Here is a 21884-nt window from a genome sequence, read left to right as displayed (position 1 = left end):
AGAAAGTGGTACAGAAAAGCAGTGATTGGTATGAAGAAATAAGGCAAAAAGACAAGGGATTACAATTACCAACAGTAGGGAAAAACCTGTTTATAGATCTTATGGAAAAGACAGCTCGGGAATTAAATGTCACCTCATGCTGGATATGTGGGGGGTCTCAAATGGCAGAACAGTGGCCTTGGAGAGGAGAGAGTGTAAGCCCAGAAGGATTACTGGTATGGAATAGAACTCATATAACTCGAAAAAAAAAGACCAGAAGGATGGGTATTAAGTCACTTAATAATAGGGCAGATATGCATATAAAGGGATGATGGTAAATGAGATTTTACTGAATACGTTGGACAAACCCCTTGTAAGTTAGTGTTGAGGGCAAATTCATCAAATACTTCTATTCCTCCCACTTGGTGGCCAGGTCCACCTAATGGATATTGGTCTCGAAATTGTAGCCTGGGAAATGAAACGATATGCTGGAAGAATCAAAGCAAAGCAAACCCCTTTGAGGAAATTGGGGATTTAAGGAGATATTGGCAGAATCCTGGCTCTACCGATATAAACGAACCATGGAAAGCCCCTGATGGATTATTTTGGATATGTGGGAATAGAGCTTATAATGAGTTAATGCCTAGGTGGAGAGGGTCCTGTACAATAGGGATAATTCAACCAGCATTTTTCCTTTTACCAAAGGAAAAAGGGAGTCATCTGGGGAAACCTCTGTACGAAACTTTAAACAGAGAGAAGAGGGGTTTAATAAATGCCCCCATAGGAGGAACGCAAACTTGGAAAGATGATGAATGGCCTGCGAAAAAGGATAATTGAATACTATGATCCAGCCACCTGGGCCCAAGATGGAAGCTGGGGATACCGTACCCCAATATATATGCTAAACTGAATTATCCAGTTGCAAGCAGTGGTTGAAATAATAAGCAACTGGACAGCTGAGGCACTGAATCTTATAGCAAGACAATTGTCTCAGACCAGGGTTGCAGTGTACCAAAATCGGGTAGCCTTAGATTATCTTTTAGCTGAAGAGGGGGGCGTCTGTGGGAAATGGAATACTTCTGAGTGTTGTTTGGAAATAGATGATAATGGGGAAGCTATAATGAAAATAGCAGAGGAGATAAAACGAGTTGCACATGTACCAGTACAGAAATGGAATTCTATACTTATTAGCCATTGGTGGGATAACTTATTTGGGGGAGCCTGGTGGAAGAAAATAGGGTTCATGATAGTATGTGCATTTCTGGGTTTACTGTTTGTACCATGTATGATCCCGTGCTTTATTCGGTTAATACATTCAGTAGTCCAAGGCATGCAAATCTCAGCCATGCCTATAGATCCTGAAATGGCAACAAAAGGAACAGGGTATAAATTGATGATTTTAAAAGATAACACCAAATTGGACCTAGCTGCCGTTAGGCAAGTACTAGCTAACTTTGAGGCCAAAGCACGAATCAATAGGATAAAAAGAAAAAGGGGGAATTGTGAAAAATGCAGTTGTGATTCGTGCTAAGATGTTTAATGTTTACAGATATAACCAAATGAGGCACGGGCTCTCAACCTGGAAAAAGGAAAAGGTGGTTAAGCTCCATGAAACTTGTATATGAAGTTATATTGACAGAGGGAACTAACATTTTAAGGGTGTTAACTAAAACTTATAATGGGTGCCTACTAACGAACTAACACTTTAAGGCTTAGGCACACAATAAATGCTTAGTTTAGAGCTTTATGTTAAGAAGAACAGAACCCCATCGAATGCCAAGATAAGAAGTTTTACTGCACCTAGCTGTAAACTTGAGGAGACAAGATAACGAAGATTTACAGCAAAAGGGGGCTGTTTCAATCGACTTGGCAGCTTGGGTTCCAGCCAATTCAACATAATGAGCCAAAGGTAAAAAGTTCACTGTGACGAAGCTGAAGGAGCCTTCATCCAAAGACCCCCAAAGACCCCTCCTCAAATTCACCAAGTGGCACTGCACAGGCACAACAGGGGAGGGTCTATGGAAATGGTTATCTGAGACTCATTTTAATCAGAAGTGAGGAAAGGTTATGAATATGTATAGGCGTTCCTGGGGTCATTATGAATATGTATAGGCGTTCCTGGGGTCATTATGAATATGTAATACCTTACTGTATTTAAGCACACTTCTTATTGTTTAAAGGTGTGCGTGTTGGGCGGAGCGAATCCCTCGCGCACCCAGCGCTGTTTTGCTTATGCTCTAATGAACACGTGTTTAAGGAATACAAGGAATTGAATTAAATGTTGTTTATCCATAGAAAAAGCATAAGTTATTTATTTCAACTGGGTAGTGTGGGAAAACAGGGCTTGGTGCACATTGTGGAGGGGCCCAAAGGTGAGGGCAGGACTAGATCATTACTTTGGGCATCCTCAGGGAATACAGCCTTTTTTGGTGACAATTATGAGATACATCCTGCCACTCTTTGTGTTGGAGAAAACACAGCAGGCCAGCGGAAACTTACTGAATGCTTTGGAAATTGTTTGTCTACTGCATTAATATTTGCTAGTTTATACAGCTGTCCCTCAGGCAGGCATTCAGCAACTGGTAATAGAAAATGTAACTAGTACATGGGGTAAGCAGCTAACCACAGACCTGGAGAAGACCCTGGTAAGTAATAGTGTGTACATGTGTGATCACGTTTGTATGCATGCTCAGATGGAATCATGAACATGAACCATGAAACAGACTCCATGAAAAGGTCAAATATGTGCTAGGTCAGCTGAGATAGGGTTAATTTCCACAGGAAGCTGGGGGGATGATACAGACCCAAAACTAGCCAAAGGGCTGTTCGATACCATATAAGGTCGTGTTCAGCTATAAAAGGGGGGCTGGCCAGGGGGGCAGTCTCTGAGTCCAGGACCTCTCCGTTCTCTCTGGACGGCGCGATCGGGGCTATTGTGTTTTGGGCACAAGCTGCTGTCCGGGACGGGGGAGATTTCGACACAGGCTGCTGCGGTCGGGAATCCACTTGCAGCTTTGGAGGAGGCAAGCTGCAGTGTCAGGATTTTCACGTGGTGAGATTGCGCTGTGTATTCATCACTTTGTATATTCTTTCATTTATTATTGTTGGGTTTTTTGTTTGTTTGTTTTGGTTTGGGTTTTTTTTTTTTTTTTTTTTTTTTTTTCTGCTGTTCTATTAAACTGTTCTTAGCCGAACCCACAAGCTTTTCCTTTTGTTTCCCGATTCTCCTCTCCATCCCACTGGGGGCGGGGGAAGGGGTGAGGGAGCAGCACGTGGTGTTAGTTGCTGGCTGGGGAAGCGCTGAGGCTAAACTACAGCAAAGACCTTACGGCTTCCCCAAGTGCCAGGCAGGAAACATGCCAATTGTGGAAGGGGACACACCAATGACATAACTACCCCTGTGCACTTGAAGAGGATGGTCAGTTTGGACTGAGCTTGAGACTTGAAGGTTTTCCATGCATCCCAAGGTGGTGATGGAGATGTGAGAACACAGCCCAAACCATGCATATTATCACTCCCAGCCCCTCATGGCTGCAGAGGACATCTTTACACGGGCCATACCTGCCCTGGACCCAAGACCCCGCAGAGCCTCTTTGTGCAAACTGGGCATGGAAACCCTTACCACATCTCCCAGTGCCTGTGCCCACTCACAAGGACCAAGCACACCCATCCATTTTGTCAAACTGCTTTAATATTTGGACATAAAGACAGGACAGAGCCAAACAGGCTGTGCACAGGCAAGACACCCCTGAGCCACAATGTAATGCTGCACAGGCTTCCTTTCTCAATGGGTGTGTGAATTTGGCTGAGATGCAGTTTAGCTGATGACATCCTGAGTGTGCCAGGGAGGTGTATGTGTGGAGTAAGGAAGGGGGACAGGGGCTCCCTAGCGCAGCTCAGAGGTTGTTCAGCTCCAACAAGGTCTGGTCCAGGACCTGGTGGATGCCCACATTCTCCTCTTTGGCGCTGGCCAGACTCTCTGTGAACACAAGGGACACACAGCCAGCCACACACATGGACACAGACACAGCCCAAGCATACAGAGGCACAGCCAGACCCACACACACCACACCAAGCACAGACATGCACACACACACACAGACAGACATTTCAGTACAGCACCAGCCTCCAGCTGCTTGGGGCATCCCTGCAGAGCAGAGTCTGCACAAGCAGCCCCACCACTTGCAGGGATGAATCTAGCCACTCCAGGATCTTCCAGGGGCAGCCAGGCCAACTGGGCCAGTCACTCAGGATGGGCAGTCCCTACTCTTTGGCATTTCCATTCTCCCATGATGCCCCTTTACCAATGGCCAGGCCCTCCACAGCATGGATACCGCTGATAGGTACCTCTCCCTGGCCAGCTGCCAGCATGGTCCTGTCTCTGTGCTCTGCCCACAGCATGTCCTGCCCTGGGGCATCACCACCATCCGGTTGTGGGCTAGCACATAAATCCTTGGCCAGCAAAAGAGGAGAGCCAGTGCCTGCTGCATGACCCATCAGTGCTCCATGAAGAAGAGAGACAGCAGCCCAGAAAGGCAGGCAGAGAGGACAGCAGATGGAGGAGTAGAGCTAACAACACTGCAGGGATGAGCTCTGCTGGGCAGCCTGCTGCCAAGTCAGTCTCTGGCACTCACTTCAAAACAGCATCTTTCTTCCTTCTAGAGATGGGGATGAGATGAGAGCTCTGCCCACCAAGCCCTGTCTCCCAGCACTCCTGGCCAGGCTCTTCTCCATCCTCCACCCCAGGTTTGGGGCAACAGGCACTGCTGGGTCCCCAGCTCCTGTCCCAGCCCTCCCACCCCACTCCAAGGTGATCCTCCCTGCATAGTTTGGGGTGACCAGAGTGTGGGGGAAGAGGCTGGCCAACAACTCCTGGGACAAGGGGAGGAAGGCAGCGATACAAGCCACTGCATCCCTCCCCAGCAGGGTCAGACTGATGCCAGGGGGAACAGCCATCACTGTGTGGGCATCCCAGGACACTGCAAAAACTCTTGTTCCTCTCCCACAAAAAAACAATCAGCTCCAGAGGGCTCTCTGTCCCCCCTAAGCAGAGCAGTTACTCCCAAGGGAATAAGCCAAGGCTCCACACACTGCCTAACCCCAGTGGGGAGGGGCTCCCAGCTCTGAGCCAGCCTGGCCGAAAGGAGGCAGGGAGAAGGGTCAGCAGCAGCCTGGGTGCAGGAAGCTGGGCTGGGGCCAGGAGTTCTCAGCAGCTCAGCTGTTAAGTTCGGTAAGGATGACCTGAAGCTCATTAGCGAGAATGCATTTTTTTCTGGCCTCCTGCTGAGAAAGCTCTAGAGAAAATTGAGACATCAGTGCAGCAGAGGGAAGAGAAAGGCGAGTTAGTGAAAAGAGACAGTGTTCCCCAAAGCCCTTGCTGGAAACCCTGCTGCTGCCCAGCCAGAAGTGGGGAATGACTGGGCTGGCAGGAAGAGGCAGCCAGTCCTGGGGCAGGAACAGGGCAGCAGGTCCATCAGTTTGGGAATGGAGTTGTGGGGTAGGGTAGGATGCTGAGGAAGGAGGAGGAAGACGAGGACCAGGGACCCGTTTAGGGACAGGGATCGCTGCTTAAGGGAAGGGTCAGCCCCTTCAGTGTGGGAGGGTGATGCAGGAGAGATGCCAGGGATGAGATTGCTGTTTGTGGGCAATGTCTGGGAATGGGGACAGGGAATGGACAGGATCAGGTCTAACCCCACTATTTTAGTCCAAAAGAATAATGGAAAAAGTGGCACGAGATGAGGAAAGCTGTGTCTGAGAGCCAGGGGGTGGTGGGAGTCATCCATCCCCTGAGCAGAGGCATAAAGGGCCCCATCCCACTAAACCTGGCAGTGTGGGAGCTGCTCGGGGCTCAGCCACAGCCATCCCAGGGGTCCCACAGCTGTGAGATGCCTGCAACCACCTCCTACCACCCAACTGCCAGCACCCACATGAGACAAGCAGAAGATGAAGAACAGAGCAACATGAAGGAAACAAAAGAGAAATGGAGGAAAGAAAAAGCTTTATTGAGACCAATTAAGTAACCCAGAGGGACAGAACAGAAAATAAAAAGTCATGAAATGCAAACTGAAGAGCAATGTGCAAAGGACAGAAGGGAGGCAGGGGGAAGGGAGGAGAGGGGGTTTGGGGGCTGCATGCCTGGGGACAGGCTGCCTGCACAGCCAGACACCCCCCATCCCTTGGGCCTAAGCCCTCTGTTTTGGTGGTGGAGGTGCTACTTCCCCTGTGCAGGTCATCCCCCACCCTGGGCTCAGCAAGCAGAACCAGGGGGCTTTGCTGGGGGGATGTGGGGGGCAGGTATCCCCCCAGTGCCAGAGCTGTGGAGTCCCTGGTGTTTGTGCTGCCAGGGAGCCGAAGAGGGAGCTACTGAAGCAAAGGGCTCCTGGGCACAGCTCTGTTCCCTGCCAGGCAATGCTAGGGCACAGACCTGGAACTGCGTGGACACCATCTGCCCAGTGCATGGATATCCTGGGGGTTGTTCGCCTTCCCTGCCAAACACCCCTAAGCACCTACACCTCATCTCCCCACAAAGAGGGGTATAGTGGGAACACCCTGGTCTAACTCCTGTCCCAAAGGAGCCAATGGACAGGCACAGACTGGGAAGGACAGAGAGGATAGAGCAGGCAGGGAAAGTAATGGGATGGCTGGGCAGGCAAGCAGCTGAGCTAGGGAGGGGTGAGGCAGGTGTGTGTGGGGAAACAGTGCTGGTGCCCAGTGGGGGGCTCAGAGGGAAGTGATGTCATTAAGCGCATTGTCCAGTTCCTCACTGATGGCTTTGTACTTCATCTTCTGTGCATACACTTCATCTGCAGGTAGGGGATGGGCAGGAGGTGGAGCAAGGTTGGGGGGTGGGCAATGGAGAGAGAGAGTGGCTGTGAGCAGAAGGTTGAGGGCAGCGAGAGCGTGCGGACACAGGTGGTGTAGATGCGGCCCTATTCCCCACCTGAGGGCAGAGCCACAGACCCCAGCAGCTCTGTGCCCCCACACAGGACACCACAGCATCCAGCCTCCCCCCTCCCAGGACCCCTGCCCACCCCCTCACCCTGGCCAAGACTTGTCAAGCCTCACCAGGGGCACATCCTGGCCAGTGCTCCCCAGGAAAGAGGGACATGGGGCCAGTAATGACATTTTACCTTCTAGATCATCGATGGTTTTCTCCAGCTTCGCCACAGACCGCTCTGCAAACTCTGCCCGGGTCTCAGCCTGTAGGAGTGCAGAGGGGAGAGGGTGAGCTGCAGGGCACAATGGGGACAGTGCAGGCACTGTACCATAAATCTGCCCCATCTGTATCTCACATATCCCCCTCCCATGAGCCCTCCCCTGGGAAAGGCAAGGGACAAGGACCCCATGGACTATGCTGCAGGGCTGCAATTTGGGGAAAGGTGAGAGGACACAAGCATAACCGAGTCAAAGCCCACATGGGCTGGCGAACTTGTGCCTGCATCAATGCAGTGCCAGCCCCTCTCTTGGGGGTCCTGGCCCCACACTCCTTACCTCTTTCAGTTTTTCCCCTAGAAGTTTGATTTCCTCCTCATACTTGTCCTCCTTGGTGGAATACTGCAGAGACAGATGGGTACCCATGAGCCCCACAGGATACCTCTGGCCATCCTTTGCCCCAGTAGGGGACCCCAGCATACCCAGACCCTGCACACTCTGCCCAGCCTCAGCAGCCCCGCTGGGTCCTACCTTGTCAGCCTGGGCCTCCAGGGACTTCAAGTTGTTGGTGACAATTTTCAGCTCCTCCTCTAGGTCACCACATTTACTACATCCCAAGTAGAAGCCACCAGGTGGGAGAGTGGGGCCAAGGGTAGGTGAGAGGGGGGAGCAGAAAGAGCAGGTTCAGGGAAGGAGAAAAGAAAGAGAGAAGTTGAAAGAGAAGAAAACCCAAGCAGCACAGGTGGAGAAGGAGTAGAGCCACTGCAAGTGGAAGCTGCCAGAATGCATCCGTTCCTCATGCCTCCTCACACAGACACCTCAGGCCTTGCTGCTGGCCGGGCTCCCACCAGCCCTGCCGAGAAGGAGAGCGGGCACAGAGGGATGGAGGAGCCTGCGCCTGCAGAGAGAAAGGTGAGGGGAAGTCGGTGGCAGAGGCAGCAGTGCAGAGAGGAGAGAGGTGGCTCACATGGTTCAAAGAGATAGCAACAGAGAGAGAGAGGGGCTGCTGCATGTTGCCCTGCACCCCTGCCCCAGTACCTCTTCCTCTGAGGCAATGAGGGATTTGAGAGTCTGGTCCATGGTCCGCAGCTCTTCTTCCAATTGTCTCACTCGGCTGGGGTGGAAGAGGGGCACCCCGGGGGGAGGGGACAGCAGAAAACACAGTCAAGGACATGCTGCCAGCAGGCTGGCAACCTCCTGCCCCAAGCCTGTGAACCCAGGGACCACCCTGAGAGCAGACCCTGCTGTTCCCAGGGAGGGACATCCCTGTCCCCACATGCACACACAGCCACCTCCCACTGCCAGGGACTCAGAGCAAGGACCGCATGGGACCCCCACATACTGCCCTCTGGGAACCCACTCACCTTTCTGCCACCTCTGCCCTCTCCTCCGAGCGTTCCAGCTCTCCCTCAAGGACAACCAGCTTGCGGGCAACCTGTTGATGGCGGCAAGGGGCACGCATTAGCCCCTGGCTTGGGGCACAGGGCTGTAGGGAGGCATCCCCGAGTGCCACTGGGGAGGTCAGCACTGGGGGAAGGGGGCACACACCTCCTCATATTTGCGGTCAGCCTCCTCCGCTATGTGCTTTGCCTCCTTCAGCTGCATTTCCTGGAGCTCCATCTTCTCCTCATCCTTCATGGCCCTGTTTTCAATGACCTTCATGCCTCTGAGGAAAGCCCAAGCCAGAAAATGTTACTGCTGTGGGTCAAAGTGGCACCTGTACCTCCCACCCACCCAACTGTGCCGTAACCCTGCCATCCTCCAGCTCCAGAGACCTGGGACACCAGCACTCACTAGCCACTTCATGCAGTAGGGACATGCCAGTGGTACCCCAAGGATGCTTCTGTGCACAATTAAAGCAGTGGATCTGACCCCAAGGCCACCTCAGGGCCACGTCCCAGAGAGAGATGTGGCCATGGTTCCTCTCAACCAGGCAGGTCCTGAATCCATCATCCGGAGTGGGTAAAAATGTGTGCAGCCCAGGATGAACTGGCTGCAACCTCCACAAATCAGCCTGATAGTCCAACAACCTTTAGGAAATACTAGAAAACATTCTGTGGCAAAGCCTTTTCCCATTCAGGGGTGATGCTTACAAGCAGGGGGTCACCAAACCCCCACAAACACTCATGGCAGGGACTCCCTGCAGACTCTTCCACTCTCGGTCAGATGCTGTTGCTCAAACTGGTCTTTACTAATGGAGGGAAGAACTAATGTAACTGTCAGGAATGCCATGACTTGTTCAGGCATTCCCATACAAACTGAGTGCCCTTGCCTGCATGGCTCCTGCCCAGTAAACCTGCTTGCCACAAGGATGGGGAAACACCCTGCAGGACTTTTTTTTGAATGATGCTGGTTCATTCTTAAAGGTCACCTGCGGTTTCCTCACACAGAAGTTCCCTCCTGGGCCATTGTTCAGCTCTCGAGCAGAGGAGGCTGCTCTGGGGCAAAAAACAGGCTCTGAGCACCCTCTGGCTTTGGTTACAGACTGATATTTGTATAGTCACCAGATCAAATTTTTCAGGATTTTATGGGTGCCCTGGGAATTACAAAGTGTGCCAAGAACACCCATATCTGGGGGGCTTCTCTGTATTGTGGCTTTGCTCTTTCCCTTTTGAGTCTGCAGGAAAACCAACACAAACCCCATAAGAACACTTCAGGGGTATCTCCAAACCCCACTGCAAAACCAAGGGGGCTGCCTGCAATCAAGGGTAACCCAATGCCACCCTTGCTGTCCCTCCCCATCGCACCTCTCGCTCTCATCAGCTGCCTTCTCAGCCTCTTCCAGCTTCTGCAGCGCAGTGGCCAGGCGCTCCTGGGCTCGATCCAGTTCCTCCTCCACCAGCTGGATGCGGCGGTTCAGAGAAGCCACTTCAGCCTCGGCCTAGGGGAGCAGAAACCCCTTGGTTACCCCCCATATGACATATATATATATATATATATATAAAGAAAAAAAAAGAGCAATTTTGGCAGTTACTTTTGCATTCTCTATCCAGAACACCCCTTGGTACTGCGCAACAAGCCCGGCTACACATCCCATTGCTTTTCTATAGGGACAACAGGGCTCTCTCCATCCCTAGTGCCCTATTTGATGCCGGCTCCTCCTGGCCATGCAACCCGAACTGGGGATGTGTAGCCCCTCCACTGTGTCCTCACACCTCCAGTTCCCACCTTGGAAAGGGACAAGGTGTGTTTGCCAGGGTAGGGGGGCTGGAGTGGCCATGCCATCATGGGGATGATATTTGGGGTTTGCAGAGTAAAGGGGAAAGAATGCTCTGTGTGGCTTCACTCCTGAAAAGGAGATTGAAGCTGCTTGTAGATTTCCTGTTTACAGAGGCAGTGGAGTGAGCTAGGAGCCTCTTCTGTGGGGAACTCCCCTGGCCCCTCACAATGGGGCAGCCTGAAGCTGAGTGCAGCCCCCTGCCCCCCCTCCCCCCTAGCTGATGTACAGCACAGTACTGGGGGCAGTTGAGTGAATCACCCTCAGTAGGCTGGAGCCCATCTAAGCAGCAGGTGCCGGGGCCTACAGGACCAGGGCTCCTTGCTTTCCCAGGATCCTCACACGCAGGGCCAGGAGCCAAGGCCAGACAGAAACAGTGGCCCTGGCCCCCACCAGCCCCTTGACACCTGGCTCCACACTCTTTCCATTTGGTAAAAGTCTCCTGCCTGCTAAGTCACCACTGCCAGGAAACACTGCCTCAGCAGCTCCTGGCCCCACCCCCCATCAGAGGGACTGTGAGGAATTAAAACCCAAGATGCAAAGAGATGAGTGGAAATGAGACCTTGCTGCTGGGAGTAGCCCCATGCACCAAGATGCAGGGAAGCATGTGCCAACCCAGGGGATAATGCATCCTCCTGCTTATTCACAGGGTGGAGTAGGCCTGGCCAGCTGAAGCACTTGGCCCAGGCTGGCCTCCTGCTCCAGCACTGGGAATGCTCTGGGGGACGTTGGCCAAGCAGGGGGTCTGTGGGAGCAGTGAGGGGCTGTTACCCTGCGTGGCCCTGCTGAGCACCCGTGGTCCCCCATGGTGAGCCAGTAGGGTGAGGACGGGCATAGGTGGCTGGCACAACAGCTGCCTTCACCTGGTGAACACCCTCTTTCTGCAGCTGCAGAAAGGGGCCATTTCCTCCACATATAGCTCGAGTGACAACACCTCAAGTACCGCACCCAGCTCTGCCACCTCTGATGTGGTGAAGATGTTAAAGGAGTGGGCATAGGAAAAAGAGAGGAAAAAACCTCACCAGCTCCAATGACAATAAAAGGGCCAAACCAGGAACAAGCCGCAGCCTGGAAATGCTCTTCCACTGCCAGAGTGGAAATTTTGGCACATGGCAGTGCAAAGGGATGGCTTGTCCCCACAAAGGAAAACACTGGAGAGCCAAAGGCTCTGCAACTGCTATGACCCAGACCGCAGAGCCTGCTGGAAGCCAGACAAGAGCCTGGGTGTGGTATTTTTAGCCGTGCACACAGCTGGCCTTCGAGGGACAGAATCCTTTCCCAGGATCTGCCTGACCCCAAGCAGAGCCAAGGCAGAGCTTTCTGCTGACTGCTCCCCCATGCCCCGAAAACCGGGGAAGCCCTGGGAAGCCCTGCTGCATGGAGCATTCCTAGCAAGACCCATGAAGGAGGCAGCCGGAGGAGGCAGCTTGGAGGCAGGGATGCCGCCGCGGCACCTGGATGGTAGCGCCCTCCAGCTCCCCGGGACCTCCCGGCGCTCCGCCTCGGGGGCAACCAGCCCGGCTACCGGGGCGGGGGGGGCAGCCGGGACCATCTCGCGTTGCCAGAGCCGGTGAGGCATCCCGGGAAGCTGCCGGGGCGCTCCCCTCCGTGCCCCCTCCCCAGCACCCCTCCCGCCCTAGGCTTTACCCGCTCCCGGGCCTGCCGCTCAGCATCGGCCTCCCGCTGCAGGTGCTCGGCGCGCTCCTCTGCCTCGTCGGCCACCTGCTGCAGGCACTGTATCTTCTTCTTGACGGCGTCGATGGAGCTGGTGCCGGCCATGGCACGGAGCGACCAGCGGGGAGGCCGCGCCGCCGAGCCCTTTGTGGGATCCGCCCGGCTCGGGCAGGAAACGATCAAGCAGCAGCCGCTCCCGCCGCCCACCCTGCCTCCATCCCTTCCTGATCTTCCTGCTCCTCCTCCTGCTGCTGCCACGGTCCGACCTGGTCTGACGCTACCCCGAGCAGTCCACAAAGACCCCCAGGAAGGGCGCACGGTGCCCACCTCTAGCAGGGAACAGACGGAGTGCACAGTCCCCCTCCACCCTAAAGAGGATATAGTGTGCCCTCCTGAGCACATGGTCCTCCCCGGGCAGGGGTCACTGTCCCTACGCCCCCCAAGGCAAGATGCAGAGTGGCTTCTGGACAGGACACACCATCCCTCCCACACCAGGCAGAGTGCATGATGCCTCCAGGCAAGGTGTATGGTGCCCCCCCCCCCCCTCCAGCAGATACACACTGCCCATGGGCAAGGCACATGGTGCCCCTAGACGGGGTACATGACGCCCTCTAGGATGTAGGACACAGCCTCCCCCAAGGCAGGGCACATAGTCCCTTTCCTGGGCAAGGTGCATGGTGCCCCCCCCTGGATATAGGACACAGTTCCTCCCCCCCAAGCAGGGCACATGGATTTCCTTTCCCCCCCAGACAGGGGTGCACAGTCCTACCAAGCTCCCCTAGAATGATGGAGGGGAGCCCAGGGAATTTGGGGGTACCAGAACCTGGCCTCTACGAGCCCCCATGGACATGGGAGCTATGTACCCATGGGTGCTCCCCAAGCTCTACCACCTACACCCCCTGCTGCAGAGCCAGAGGGTCATGGGCTTTTGCCCCATAGGGGCCATGGGGCAGAGCCCACTTCTGAGCACCCCCCCAGGGAACCAGTGGCTGGAGCTGCAGGGTACAGCCAGGATCCCAGCAGCCATCCCACTCAGCCCCTTGGTATCCACTTCCCCAAGTGGGGAACTGGCCAGCAACCCCACAGAGACCCATGGGGGCCCCTGCACCCCCCAGCTGCCCCGAGGGCTCTGCCCCATAGGGGAGGCCAGTTCCCAGCTTCCCAGCTCTGCATCTTGGCCAGGGCACATGCCCTGATCCATCAGGAAGGGCTGACGCTGGTGGCACTCAATCTTCCCTTAAGGAGCTCTGACAGCTCCCGGGCAGCCCCAGCTGCACTTCACACCTGCCTCCAGGGACACTGATTTCCAGATTGATCCCACCAGCTGCCCTTGGCTTCAGGGTCAGGGGGCCTGAGGGAGATCCAACCACACCACCGGCAGAGCCCTGCAGCCCTTTATCCCCCTGCCAAGCAGTGGCAGAAGAGGTGACACTGCAAGTCCCCTGGTAGCACATGGCCTCAGGCTTGGCTTCAGTCCTGGCTGGTCCTGCACCACCCCCAGCCCAACTTGTGGGTGCCGGGAGTGCTCCCAGGATGGCACACAGTGCCGGGAGCAGAAAGCGAGGTCCCTGCCAGCAAAGGGGCAGAGATGAGCTGGCTGAGGACAGGAAGGGGTAGGTTGGGGGGTAGGTTGGGGGGCAGGTTAGGGGGTAGCCGCCTGGCCGGGCTGAGTGTCTCCTGCTCTGGCCCCACCCAGGGATGCAGTCACTTCCCAGCAGAGCCTGGTTCCCTCCCCCTGGCTCAGGGAATCACCAAATAAGAGCAAAGTCTCAGTCGGGGAGAGCAGCTGGGGCGGGAACTTGGGTGAAGCCTTTGGGAACATGGTCTGGAAACTACTGAGTTTCCCTGAGCCCCTGCTGCACCCTGCGGGGTAGCGAAGGATGCGAGGGGCTGGGGGGTGCTGCTCTGGCTAAACCTGCTTTGCCGGCTGCACTGTATCCAGCAGCCCCTGCCAGCATCCTGCTGTGGGCCCCACGAGCTGTCCATCCTGGGGACAAGGAGGTGGTGGGGCCACAGTGACCTCACAGAGCTGCTGGGAAGGGGCTGCCAGTGTTGCATTTGCACTCCTTAGTGAAGTTCCTGTGGGCTTTGTGCACTGCTACCCCATGCCGGAGGCAGGGCAGTGCCAGAGCACAGGGACATTTATTCTTTTAAGGCATTTGTTGACATTTTTGCTGAGAGCAAGAGCCTGCCTGGATCACTGTGATGGGTCCTGACCTGGCCAAGGGATGGGGACGCTCTGTGCTCACAGGCACACACTGTCCTGGCAGCTAAGAGGGGCACAAGGGTCCCCGGGGGGGCAAGTGGGTAGGCTCCAGGGGTCTAACCTGTGCTTCCTTTGCCAGAGCCAGGAACAGTGCTGTGCCTTGTCCTGGGGAGGAGGTAACACCAGCCATGGCACATTCAGGTCCCTGGTGTGGGGACCTGGTGACTCCCAGTGCCCCGCACACAGCACAGCCTGTCCAGGCTTCGTCTTGGCTTCCAGCCCTAACCACAACACCCCCCTGCAGCCAGCCTGCCCTCCCTGACACTGCAGGAGTCCTCCATCTCCATGCCTTCCCTCCTCAGCTGCACCCTGGAGGGGTTGGTGGCTCCTGTCCCCCGTATCTGCTGGGACAGGACTCTCCTTGCCAAAGCCCACAGACTTGCTGAGCCGCTGTGGACCAAGAGCGCAGCAATGCACCCTCCCTGCCCAAGACAGCATTGCATGGCCCGCTGCCAGCAGCAAACTGCTCTGCATCCTGTGGCTGATGTCTGCCCTGTGCCACTGTTTGCCCCTTCCTCCAAGCCCTTCACCAGGGACATCCTGTACATGCTCAGCCAATTCCCGCACTGAGCTTGCCTTGTCCTGAACCAGCATGGATCCAGTCAGACCAGTCCAGACCCCTGCTACACATGGCAGCCGCCCTGCCCAGCTTGACATGCCTGCCCCATGTCAGGATAAATGTGCCCTTCCAGAGGATTTTTAGTGTTTTAACTATGTGGTTTAGTATCTAACTAAACTGGGGCAGGTCTGTAGGGTCAGCAAACAATGCTGGGGAGCCCTTCAGCTGCTCTCTGAGGGCTCCAGGCTGCTCCAGGGACTTGTGCTACTGCTGCTTGTCCTTGTCTGCTTGCCCCTGTCCTTGGCAGCCACCTCAGAGATTTGACCCATCTCTCCCATTTAGCTCCATAACCCAGTTGAGATTGAATTTTTTGTTCTCTGTCCTAAAAAGCCTGGCCATGCCCTGCTGGCTGCAGTCCAGCCAGCTCTCGTTTAGCTTCTCCTCCAGTTTCCAGGGTTGGTTTTCATCAAAGAAGGGCTGGCTATCAAAAGGAGGATTTATTTATAGGGTGTCAAATACCCTGCATGGCACTGCAGGTCATTATACCCCATTCCTGAGAAGCTCCATGGCTGCACACAGCTGCTCCACCCTTCATTCTGGCCAGGTACAAGCCAATTTCAACACCTTCCTAACATCTACCCCTGCAGGATCAATTTCCCAGGAGAAACATCAGTCACAGCACTAAACAAAACTCTTCCTGGCCTTGCTCTTTCCAGGGTACAGGGTGGCACATTGGACCCCAAAATGGCCACAGCCCCCCCACGCACCCCAAACATCCTTCTTCACAGCCAGCTCTCAGCAGCTGGCCATGGGCAAGAGCTTTTTTCATTTCTCTGCTCCTTTTTGCTTTCCTGCCAGTTTAGCAAGCACCGCAGACTTTTTTTCTACAAGCATCGTGGAGGCGTGTGCCCAGGGACTGGTGACACAGCTCAGGACACTTGTCCCCATTAGCTTTGGGGAGCGGGACAGGCAGCTGCCCCATGAAGCTCCAAAAATGACTGATCAGTGCCTGACGCAGCCTTCCTGGCTCCTGCACCCCGAGCAGGATCTGGCCAGCCCCCACCCTGCAACTCATCTGGGTTCAGTGTCAGCATCGCAGGAATGGTGACATTTTCCATATAAGGCTTCCCTCTTCCTTCACCCCTCTGAGGCCCAGCGCCCATGCAGGGGAGGAGTTGCTGACATGCCTACTTACCTCTGTAGCTTTCTTCTCTGCCTGCTCCAGCTTCTCCTGGGCCTCCTTGACGGACTCAGAGTACTTCTCCACTTCATCCTCTGTGCCCTTCAGCTTCTTCTGTAGGCCCTGCTGTTCCTCCTCCAGCTAGGGAAGGGACAGAGGGTGGGGGTCAGGGGCGATGGTGGTGCTCTCAAGGCTGGGGAGGGGATGGCCAGCCTCCTCCTGTAGTGGCCAAGGTTGGGGGCACAGCAAGAGCATGTAGACGTGCTCGCTCTGTTGACTTTGGGGCCACATGTCCTCGAGGAACCCTTGGTTCCCAAGGCCAGAGCAACCCCCAGTATCCTTGAGCCCGGCAAGGGTAAAGGGGTGGTGGGCTCCCTCCCTATGCAAGGGACTGGAGAGGTCCTGACTGGGGGATACAGCTTCAGGGGGCACCAAGAAGGTTCCCATCTCTGTGGCTGGGGTGGGAGTATGCTGTCCCCAAGGGTGTCCCTGGCAGAGGGGTAGGGAGGTGGCACTGTAGTGTCCACCCGAGACATGGCATGTTTGGGGGGAACTGAGATGAGTGGTCAGGGGCAACAGGCTGGAGTGCTGGCCCCTGGGGATGGACACACAGTAGGGTGAGATCCCTAGGTACAGGCACCCAGTGGGGTGAGATCCCAAGGGCTGGGCAACCCCTAGAGCTGGAAGCCATAGGCTGGATACCCAGTGGGGCAAGATCTCCAGGGCAGAACACCCCTAGGACAGGGGTCCCCATGCTGGACACCTAGCAGAGGCAGGTCCCCAGGGCTGGACACCCTTAAGGCAGGGGTCCCTGGGCAATGCTGGGGGGGTCTGTGGGACACCTACCTGCTTGCAGCGGTCCTCTGCCTGCTTCTTGTCGGCCTCTGCCTGCTCGGCGCGGTCGATGGCATTCTCCTTGTCCAGTTTCAGCATCTGCATCTTTTTCTTGATGGCCTCCATGGTGGCGGCAGGCCGGTGGCAGGGCACGGAGCACCGGGGGCGGCGGGAGCACCGGCACTGCGTCCCCCGCCCCGCCGCGCCGCCTAAGAGCCGGGGAGGGGCCGCGCCGGGCGGGGGCCGCCCCGGCACCTCCCCCGCCGCCCGCCAGCACCTTTTAGGGACAGGCTCGCCACCGACCGCCGCACCGAGGGGGACGGGAGGGCGGCACCCCTTGCGGGCACCACTGCAGCCCCGGCGCCGGGTACCTACAGGGGCACCGGGTGAGGGACACCCCGTGGCAATGCACTAGGGAGTCCTCAGTGGCACTGTTAGAGGGACATCCTCGTAGCACCGTTAGAGTGACATCCTGGTGGCACCGGGTAAGGGACACCCCGGAGCACTGTGCTAGGGATGCCCCAGGGCACTGTGTGATGGACACCCCAGGACACTGCACTAGGGACACACTAGCGGCACGGTGCTAGGGACATCCCGGGGTATCCCAGAGACACTAGACTAGGACACCCTGGAGCACTTCGGTAGGGGCATTTCTGGTGGCATTTCCCCAGGGACACCCTGTTGCCTCTCACCACTGTGGGAGACATCCAGTGGCTGGTCTTGCACTTGGGACACCCATGGGCTGGCAGTGTGCTGTTACCATGCCACAGGGACACCACCAGCCATCCACTCACAGGGCCAGAGACCTGCTTTTGCTCTGGTCAGAGCTGTCCCTGTGCTAGAGGACACCGCACAGCTGACACTGTCCTAGGCACACCCTGTCACTGCACCCTGGGGCCTGGGGGACCCTGCTTTCTGGCACTGGCTTGGGGGCACCTCAGGGGCTGGCACAGCAGTTGGGGGCACCCATGGGCTGGCACTGCAGTCTTGGGGACACTCACAGGCTGATTGCACTCAGGGACACCCTCAGGTTGTGATTGTACTTGGGGACACTGTGGGCTGACACTGCCTACATGGGGAAAATCCTCCATGAGAGAAGTGAGCCCCCAACCTCTCTGCCCAGCTTCTCTGTCACCGCAGGACAGAAGGGCCTTGGCTCTGCACAGGCTCCCTGGCACCCATCTCCCCACTGCCTTGCACCCTGGTGCCACTGTCCCTGGCACCCATGGGGACACCAGGCCGATGTACAGCCCATAGGATGACATTTCAGGGCAACAAAGGGTATGTGTGTGGGATTTTCTTGAAGTTAATGTGTGGATGGGTTTCTATTAGATGGAGATTTGTTATTAAAATAGCCAGGCCCAAAAGAATTTCAAGGCCACCTTGGAAAGCTGAAAACACGACATAAATCAACAGACCTATTAGCAGTGAGACTCCAGCGCGTGGACAGCTCGTGAACATAGACAATATCCAATCAGGTAATGCATGCTTGGAGCGTGGACGCGTGATCAGGAAATAACTGCATATATAAGGAGGCTTGTTTCTGTAATAAATGGCTTCGCTTGAATTCATATTGGATTGTGTGGAGTCCATGATTTTTTGCCCTTGCATATGTGGGCAGCCCATTGCTCCGCTCTTTCTATTCTAAATAAACTGTATTTCACAGGAAAAAAAATGCAAACCTTTCAGATGCCAGCTCCTCCAAAAATAACACACTTTAATAACACTCGTAAATGCTTCTGGTGCGTTCCCAGCTGCTGGGAGGGCTCTGGACTGAGGTGGCTGGAAGGAGCTGGCAGAGGGGCCACAGGAACCATGTGGCACATGGGGAGGCTGGGATGGGATGGGGACAGGAGGGATGCATATACTCCCACAGCCCATTGCCCCAGGACCACATCCAGCCCTTGCCTGTTGCAACTTCTTGGCACCAGCACTCCAAGCAGAGAGGAGCAAAAAGTTTTTGAGAGCCGGAGAAAGCAACTTTCTATGAGTGCTAAGCCCTGGGCTGCAGGGGGCATAGGAGGGCCGGGAGCAGCCAAGGACAGAGAGGCTTCTGGTGACATGAAGAAAGCAGCAGAAGAACCACTGCTGGACTCTGGAGAGCATAGAATCATAGAATGTCCTGAGTTGGAAGGGACCCACAAGGATCATCAAGTCCAACTTCTGTCCCTGCACAGGACAACCCCACAGTTCACACCACATGTCTGAGGGCGTTGTCCAGTCTCGAATACTGTCAGGCTTGGAGCCTTGACTACCTCTCTGGGGAGTCTGCTCCAATGCTCCACCACCTTCTGGGTGAAGAACCTTTTCCTAATGTCCAGACTAAACAACCCTTGACACATCTTCCTGCCATTCTCTCGGGTTCTGTTGTTGGTCAGCTCCTACCCTTCCTCCTCCCCTTGTGAGGAAGGTGTAGACCGCGATGAGGTCTCAGTCTCCTCCAGGCTGAACAAACCAAGTGACTTTAGCCGCTCCTCATACGGCTTCCTCTCCAAACCCTTCACCAATTTTGTAGCCCTCTTCTGGACACTCTCCAGTAGTTTTATATCTTTTTTATACTGTGACGCCCAGAACTGCACACAGTACTCCAGGTGAGGCCACACCAGTGCAGAGTAGAGCAGGACAATGACCTCCTTCAAGTGGCTGGTAATGCTGTGCTTGCTGCACTCCATGACACAGTTGGCCCTCTTGGCTGCCAGGGCACATTTTTGGCTTATGTTCAGCTTGCTGTCAACCAGATCCCTCTCCGCGGAGCTGCTTTCCAGCATCTCATCCCCTGGTCTGTATGTACAGCCAGGGTTGCCATGTCCCAGGTGCAAAATCCATCACTTGCTCTTGTTAAACTTCATGTGGTTGGTGATTGCCCAGTTCTCCAATTTGTCCAGATCCCTCTGCAGAGCCTCTCTGCCCCTGAGAGTCTTGACAGCTCCCCCCAATTTTGTGTCATCAGCAAACTTACTAAGCAATCCCTCAAGTCCCAAGTCTAAGTTATTTATGAAGACATTGAAGAGTCCTGGCCCTAAGATGGATCCCTGCGGAACCCCACTAGTGACTGGCTGCCAGCCTGACATAACCCCATTTACTAGAACCCTCTGAGCCCAGCCCATCAGCCAATTGCTCACCCGCTGCATTGTGTGTTTACCCAGCTGTATAATGGCCATCTTGTCCAGGAGAATACTGTGAGAGACAGTATCCAGGGCTTTACTGAAATCCAAAAAGATCACATCGACAGGCTTTCCTTGGTCAATGTCATGGTTGAGACGGACAAACGACATAGACCAAGTTCTTCCAGGATGAAAGTAGTAGATGCCATTTATTGCCACAAGTGCATTTTTATTTTACCAATTCACGTGTCTCTTTACTATTGGTTACAAGTTACAGCAGTAACATCTCATTGGCTGTTTTTGCTATCATCAATGTTACTCTTTTACTCCCTTCTCTCTCACGGGTACATCCTTAATATCTCCGGATACTCCTTTACTCCCATCTTTCTCACGGGTAGGCCTTAATATCTTCAAAGCTAACTTCTCTTCCCATGCCCTCTGTCAGAGAATCCAAGGACCCGCCATAGTCCCACAGGTCAATTAGGTGCGTAACCTTGTTGTAGAACGAAATTAAGGTGGTCAGGCAAGACTTTCCCCTCATGAACCCGTGCTGGGTAGGACCAATGACTGTGTTGTCATTTAGATGTTTTGCAATAACACCCAGAACAATCTTCTCCATGATTTTTCCAGGAACAAATGTGAGGTGGACAGGCCTGTAGTTGCCAGGGTCATCCCTGTTGCCCTTCTTTCTTGTAGACTGGGACAACGTTTGCCAGCTTCCAGTCATCCGGGACCTCTTCAGATTCCCAGGACCGTTGAAAAATCACGGAGAGAGGCCTCTCTATGACATCAGCCAGCTCTTTAAGCACCCTTGGATGAATCCCATCAGGCTCCATCAACTTGTAGGGATCTAGCTGGAGTAGCAGATCCCGTACAAGTTCCAGATTGATTGGGAGTTTATCATTCTCAGAACCATGGTTTTCCAGCCCAGGGTCATGGGAGCCCCCAAGTTCAGCATCGGTGTTGGAGACTGAGGTGAAGAAAGCATTAAATGTCTCAGCTTTGTCTGTGTCCCTGTTAATAAGGTGACCATGCTCATCAGTTAATGGGCCAATGTTATTTCTAGTTTGCCTTTTGCCATTAATATATTTTAAAAAGCCTTTTTTATTGTCCTTCCTAGTACTGGCCAGCTTCAATTCTAAATGAGCTTTGGCAGCACAAATTTCCTCCCTACAACGGTGAGCAGCATCCCTGTAGTCCTCCCATGTTGCCTGACCTTACTTCCACTGACCATGTAATTTCTTTTTTCGCTGTATTTCAAGAAGAAGATCCCTCTTAGTAGGTGGTACTTAAAAAATGACCAGCGCTGATGGACCCCAACACCCTCAAAAGCTTCTTCCCAGGGAATCTTACTAAGTACTTCTCTGAGCAGCCTGAAGTCTGCTCTCCTCATATCTAGTGTTAAGGTCATGCTGGAAGTTTTCCTCCCATTAGCAAAGATTTTAAACCTGACTGCTTCATGGTCGCTGTGGTCAAGGGAGCCACCGGTTACCACATCTCCCACGAGACCCTCTCTGTTAGTGAGAATAAAGTCTAGGAAGGCACCTTTCCTGGTCAGTTTCCTTAGTACCTGCACCAAGAATTTATCATCCAGATGCTTCAGGAATCTTCTGGACCTGTTGGTGCCAGCTGTGTGATATTGCCAATTGACATCTGGCAAGTTCAAGTCCCCCATAAGGACAAGGGCAGATGATTTGGAGGTTTCACCTGGCTGGGTGGCCTGTAGTAGACACCCATGATGACATCCGCTTTATTTGTCTGACCCCTAATCCTTGCCCAGAGGCTCTCACCTTTGCCATCACCAACTGCCAGCTCCATGCACTCCAGCCCCTCTGCTACATACAGTGCCACCCTCCCCCGCCTCCCCTACCCTGTCTATCCCTTCTGAATAACCTGTAGCCATCCATCATGGTGCACCA

At 54.4% G+C, this 21884-nt stretch overlaps 1 protein-coding gene across 5 annotated transcripts; it reads right to left on the bottom strand.

The window, feature by feature from the left end:
* Nucleotides 1–3685: 3685 nt before the first annotated feature.
* On the bottom strand, nucleotides 3686–16988 carry LOC308051444 (uncharacterized protein; the record flags this gene model as incomplete). 5 transcript variants are annotated; one of them, XM_080361876.1, is made up of 9 exons in its annotated part: nucleotides 3686–3958; nucleotides 7110–7179; nucleotides 7471–7533; nucleotides 8170–8245; nucleotides 8496–8566; nucleotides 8680–8797; nucleotides 9879–10012; nucleotides 16043–16168; nucleotides 16874–16988. In XM_080361876.1, 9 exons carry the CDS (start codon nucleotides 16985–16987, stop codon nucleotides 3876–3878), a joined length of 855 nt encoding a protein of 284 aa, XP_080218002.1. The 5 variants fall into 5 exon arrangements, with proteins under 5 accessions (XP_080218002.1, XP_080218003.1, XP_080218005.1 ...); XM_080361877.1 differs by lacking the exons at nucleotides 16043–16168; nucleotides 16874–16988 and adding an exon at nucleotides 11996–12127; XM_080361879.1 differs by lacking the exons at nucleotides 8170–8245; nucleotides 16043–16168; nucleotides 16874–16988 and adding exons at nucleotides 7663–7738; nucleotides 11996–12127.
* Nucleotides 16989–21884: the final 4896 nt, after the last annotated feature.

This window comes from Nesoenas mayeri (assembly GCF_963082525.1).
Source record: "Nesoenas mayeri genome assembly, chromosome: W".
NCBI lineage: Eukaryota > Metazoa > Chordata > Aves > Columbiformes > Columbidae > Nesoenas > Nesoenas mayeri.
This window is presented reverse-complemented; position numbering and strand designations above follow the sequence as displayed.